Below are 6,281 nucleotides of genomic sequence, written 5' to 3' on the forward strand. Positions count from 1 at the left end.
CACGGCGGAGCTCAGACGTGGCTTAGAAATCAGCGGTGGAAACGGGGGTGAATGTCAAGCTGCAGTTGAAAATCTGTCAGACTTCCAGATACCATCACCCATCTCAGGAGAAGAAGTTTATTCTTTGGAGTCGATGAAACAAAGTGTGTCTGGAATGGGGAACACCGGAAACGGCTAAGGGAGCACCACACTGAAAACAGGGGGACTAAGTGAATATTTACCTCTCTGGGCCCTCTTGCCCTACTCAGGTCCTTGAGTGTTGACAGCCAGCCCCAGGCATCAGACTGAAGATCTTTCTCCGGGCTATTTGACATTCCAAGAGGAAGGAACTAAAGAGAGTAACCTTAAGATTCTCTACTAAAACAACCCAGCTACGTTACCTTACAGTGAAGCCCATAGTTGACAAGCCCACTCCTTCCAATAAGCTTTTTAGTATCCCATTCTTAAATACGAGACGACAACCAAGGATCACTAGACATCTGAGGAAGGTTCTAACATGAAAGCATAAAAGGTAGAGATCGAAATAAAGAGGAAAACTATCTCTGGGAAACAGGACGATGAGGGATAAGAAATATATTTTCTTAAAAAGTCCTTAGCTTCCTCAGGGAGATAACAGAATGTGAACATCCATGAAAAAAAGAACAGGGTGCTATAAAAAAGAACATTCGGGTAACAAACGACAACTGCTCACGGCAGCATAAATTAAAAAGGAATATGAAAAGTTGCAATATCTCTGTCGTACACCTGAAACTAATATAAAATAATACTGAATGTCAAATCTAATTGAACATTTTGAAAAAATTAAAAACTTAATAAAAAAGAAGTTGCAAGACAACATCATTTCCATCCTAGCTACGAGAGAAGCTGGGTAATCTATAAAAATCATAGTTGTTTTTTTTTTCCTTAAAGCCTATCGGGAAGCTGAACTTGCCAAAAAAAAAAAGGGAAAAAAAGTAAGCCAAAATCTGAAAAACGCCAAGCCTTTCCTAGGAAAAAGACCCGTTACTGCTTTTATCCTTGACAGCAGCAGGGGGAGGAGGAGGCTGCCATAGACACTTGTAAGAAGAAAACAGAGGGCCTTTTAACAAAATCGTAAAGGTCAAGTATGGGGTGGCATGACAATTGGAATCCCTAGGAACCTCAGACGCAAAGAGAGTTTACATTCACCCACAGCTCTTTTCCATAAGCTTTCACCAAGAAATTCTGGAGGCATGGAAGGCGGACCGAGCGATTCTCTCTGAGGTATAGATGTATTAGGAGTGCTGAAGTCTGAATACGGGGCAGGAGAAGTGAGAGAAACCACACTCCAGACTTTCTAGAGGCAGTTGATGGCAGGAGAAGGGCAGAAGAGCTGAGAGGGATCAACCTTAGGCTGAAGGGACACAGGGTCTGCTGAAGTCCTAAGGTAGGTTAGGAGGACAGAGAAACCATCCAGGCTCCCTAAGTCTTACACTAACTACAAAGCAGGAGCCTGCTATGGCAGGAGTCGAGGCAGAAGACCTGAAAGAGATACTTCTGTGGCACATGTTCATCCGTCTAAGAGTGAGGTTGAATTAAGACAAATCCCACAGGTACTCAGATCACGAGTCCTGATAAAGAGAAGGTTCTGATCCTACCTTGAAATACTTTGAAGTCTATGGGGAACTGAATCTAGCAAAATCGACAAGAAATCCCAGATGCAGCTTAAGAACAGACCAGATTGACTGAAAACCATCCTCCAACACACACACACACACACGCACGCACGCACGCACGCACACACACACGGCCTAACAGAAGAAGAGGCATGTCCTTTTGGGGGGCGCATAAATGTTATTATACTCCCTATTGTTCTATTACATACAATGTCTGGCATCCAATAAAAAAAATTAAGATACATGTGAAAAAGCGAGGAAATATGACCCATCATCAACAGAAGAAACAATTGATAAAACCAGACTCAGATCAGAGATGGCTTAGATGTTGGAATTATCAGAGACTTTAAAGTAATAACATATTTATCATAATTCCAACACCCCCTAAGCATTTAATAGTCAAACTGCTAAAAAAAAATTTTTTTTTAAACCTTGAAAGCAGAGAAAAAATGACATGCTGTATACGGGGGAACAATAAGAGTGACAGCAGACTCTGAATCTAAAAACAGTAAAGGCCAAAAGGTAATGGAATAACATCTTCAAATGCTGAAAGAAAATACAAATTTTCAATCTGGAATTCAATATCCAGTGTAAATATCTACAAAAATTAAGACAAAATAGAGTTGCGTTCCCTCGATGAGAATAAATACAGAATTTATCTCCAGCAGACTTACAATAAAAGAAATGCTAAAATAAGTTATTGAGATTGAAGAGAAATTATACCAGACTGAAGAAAGGAATGGAAAACACCAAAAAGAGTAAATATATATGACTACTTACTGTTCACAGTAAAAACAATAATAATGTAATGTAGAGTTATCTTTTTGCATATCGTATGTAAAAATAATTTGCATAGTGTAAAAATATTGTGTGACAACCAGAGCACAAAGGTTGGGACCGCAGCAATTAGAATACTGCTGTAACATTCTTATACTGTTCACGAAGTACTAGAATATTTCTTTGATGGTGGAATGTGCTAAGTTAAAGAAACAAATTGTAATCTCTAGAGCAGAGGTCCCCAGCCCCTGGGCCATGGCCTCTACTGTTAGGAGCCAAGCTGCACGGCAGCAGGTGAGCAGCAGGCAGGTGAAGTTTCATCTGTATCTGCAACCGCTCCCCAGTGCCAGCATCACCGCCTCAGCTCCGCCTCAGATCATCAGGCACTAGATTCTCATAAGAGCACGAGCCCCTGGTGCCGCAAAAGTTGGGGACCGCTGCTCCAGAGCAACAATTTTTTTAAAAGTAACACAAAAAGACATATCTAAAAAGTCAATAAAGAAGACGAAATACTAAAAAAAAAAAATTCAATTTGCCCCCCCCCAAAAAAGGCAGAAAAGGAGAAAAAGAACGAAAAATGAATGGAACAAATAGAAGTCACACTGAGTTCTTAGACCGAAATCCAAAGATAATTACATTAATTATAAATGGACTAAAACTCTATTCCACTTATTTCTGTTGCGTAACAAATTGCTCCAAAATGTAGCATTTTAAAATAACTTCAATAATGTTCTTATTTCTCATGTTTCTGTGAGTCAAGTCTATGGGAAAGGCATTCCTCAGAAAGCAAAGCGGGGTTACCATATAACCCAGCAATTTCACTCCTAGGTATATCTTCAAAAAAATTGAAAACGAGAACTCAAACAGATGCTCGTACACCAATATTCATCACAGCATTATTCACAATAGCCAAAAGGCGGAAATGACCCGGATGTCCATCGGTAGACGCATGCATGAACAAAAGTGCTCTAGCCATACGATAAAATATTATTCATCCGTGAAGGGGAATAAAATCTGGATATATACGACGACATGGAGGAACCTAGAAAACAATATGCTGAGTGAAAGAAAGCAGACACAAAAGGACAAATATCACATGATTCCATTTATATGAACTCTCTAGAATAGGCAAATTCATAGAGACAGAGAGTAGATTAGAGATTATTAGAGACTGAGGAGAGGGGAGAATGGAGGATTATTGCTTAATGGGTACAGAGCTTCTATTTATGATGATAAAAAAACGTTTTAGAAAAAGAAAATGGGGTGATACACAGTATTAGGAATGTAATCGATGCCACTGAATTGTACAATTAAAACGGTTAATATATATTCTTCGATTTAAAAATAACGATCTGGAAAAGGCTCAACTGGGCAGTTCTTACTGACAGTGTTTCATGTGATTTCTGCCAGACAGTGGCTGAAGCTGGAACAGTGTGGAGCTGGAGCATCTTAGAGCTGGCTGGGCATCTCTCCCCCTTTATGCCATCTCAGAGCCTTCCATGTGCTTTCTCCATGAGCGCTAGTTTTGGCTTCTTCATAGCATGGCAGCCTCAGAGAAGTTGGACTGGTTAGGTGGTGGCTAAAGGCAGGAAGAGTGAGTATCCCTTATAACAAGGCAGAAGCAGCATTGCTTTTTCTGACCCACCCAGCCTCAGATATCAAGTGGCATCACTTTATCGTATCACATCGAATCAAAGCAAGTCACAAGCCAGCCCAGATTATAGGAGGGGTGGGGGAGTTAAATTCTACCTCTTGATGGGAAAATGGCAAGGTTCCAAAAGAGCATGTGGGATGGGAGATATTGTTGGGGCTACCTTTGAAAAACACAATCTGCCACACACACCAGTTAAAAGGCAGAGACTGTCAGGCTACATAAAATAGCTATATGTTATTTACAAGAAGCACACTTTAAGCATAAAGACACAGACAAGTTGCAAGTAAAAGGATGAAAAAAGATACATCATGCAAACACTGAGCATAAGAAAGCTGGTATGGCTGTATTAATAACAGATAGAGTAGAATTCGAGACAAAGAGTGTTACCAGAGATAAAGAGGGACATTTCACGATGGACAAAGGACAACGAATCAAGAAGAAATAATCATTTTAAAAAGGTAGGTACTCGATAACAAAGCTCCCAAATACGTGAAACAAAAATCGACAGCACCAAAGGTTTCTAGAAATAGACCAATCTCCAAACGCAGTTGGAGACTTTAACACCCCTTTCTCGGTAACTGATAAAACAAATAGGCAAGAAATCAGTAAGAATATAGAAGATTTGAACAGTATCAACCAAAGTGACCTAATTGATCTTTTCAGAATAGTATACCAAGCAACAAGAGAATACACAGTGCAGATGTAACATTCACCCATATAGATAAAATTCGGGGCACTAGAACAAGTCTCAATAAATTACAAAGGATACAAATCACACAAAGTAGGATTTCTGACCAGAGCGATGTTGAATTAGAAATCAGTAACAGGATGATATCAAAGAAATTTCCAAATATTTGGCAATGAAAAAAATGTACTTCTAAATAACCCATGGATCAAAGGAGAAATCATATGTCAAATTAGAAACTATATTTAATTGAATAAAACTAAAGACATAAAATATAAAAGTTTGGAAACTCAACTGAACACGTGATTTGAGGAAAATAGATAACATTAACTACTTTTATTAGAAAAGGAGCGGGGTCCCAAATTAATGATTTAAGTTCCCACTTTAAGAAACTAGAAAAAGAAGAGCAAAGTAAATGCAAAATAAAAAGAAAAAAGAAAATAATAAAAATAAAGAGCAGAAATCGATGGAATAGAAAACAAACAAAAAGCGAAACCAAAAGCTGACTTGAAAAGGTTAATGAAATTGATAAACCTCTAGCCAGTCTGATCAGAACAAATGAACAGAAGATAGAAATTACCAATAACAAAAATGAAAGAGAGGACATCACTACAGGTCTTACAAATATTAAAATGAAAATAAGGGAATATTATGAAGAACTGATGCCAATACATTTGATGAAATGGATAAATTCCATGAAAGATACAAACTATCAAAGTTCATTAGGGAAAAAATAGATAACCTGAATAATCTATTGACAGAGTTGAGTTCGTAGCTAAAAACCTTACCACGAAGAAAACTCCAGGCATTTTTGGCTTCACTGGAGAATTCTACCAAACATTATGAAAGAAATAACACCAATTCTACACAAACTCTTCCAGAAAATAGAAGAGGAGGGCACACTTCTCAATTCATTTTATAAGGTTAGCATTACTCTCATACCAAAACCAAAGACATCACATGAAGAGGAAGCTACAGACCAGTATCCCTCGTGCCTATACATGATTAAAAATACTAACCAAAATGCCAGCAAATCAAATCCAGCAATGTATAAAAAGATGACACATCATGGCCAAATAGTGTTCCCCTCCAGGAATGCCAGTTTGCTATGACATTTGAAAATCAGTCAGCATTATTAACCATAGTAACAGAGAGACAACAACAAAGAAAACCATATGATCATTTCAATAGATGCAGGAAAAACATTGGACAAAATTGAACATCCACTTATGATAAAAGCTTTCAGTGATCTAGGAATAGAGGGAAACTTCTTCAGCCTGATAAAGGGAATCTATGAAAAACCCACAGTTAACGTCATATTTAATGAAGATAGACTGACTGCCTTTCCTTTATGATCAGGAATAAGGCGAACGTATGTTATCACTTTTACTCATTGTTCCACTGGAGGTCCTAGCTAGCGCAGTAAGACAGGAAAAAGGAATAGAAGGCATATAACTTAGAAAGGAAAAGGTAAAAGTGTCTTTTTTTTTTTAAACGCCTACAGCACCTGGTCTTCCTAAGTGGTCTCCCA

The 6,281-nt window shown here is 38.3% G+C and overlaps 1 protein-coding gene across 1 annotated transcript in view; it reads left to right on the forward strand.

Annotated features, from left to right (window-relative positions):
• The first annotated feature begins 1,476 nt into the window (after window positions 1-1,476).
• Window positions 1,477-6,281, forward strand: part of AVPR2 (arginine vasopressin receptor 2) — a 14,572-nt gene continuing 9,767 nt past the window's right edge. Inside the window, exon 1 of the mRNA XM_011375589.1 lies at window positions 1,477-1,542. Within this exon, the coding sequence (XP_011373891.1) occupies window positions 1,477-1,542 (66 nt within the window). The remainder of the gene's footprint in view (window positions 1,543-6,281) is intronic.

Source organism: Pteropus vampyrus, unplaced genomic scaffold, assembly GCF_000151845.1.
Source record: "Pteropus vampyrus isolate Shadow unplaced genomic scaffold, Pvam_2.0 Scaffold275, whole genome shotgun sequence".
Classification (NCBI taxonomy): domain Eukaryota; kingdom Metazoa; phylum Chordata; class Mammalia; order Chiroptera; family Pteropodidae; genus Pteropus; species Pteropus vampyrus.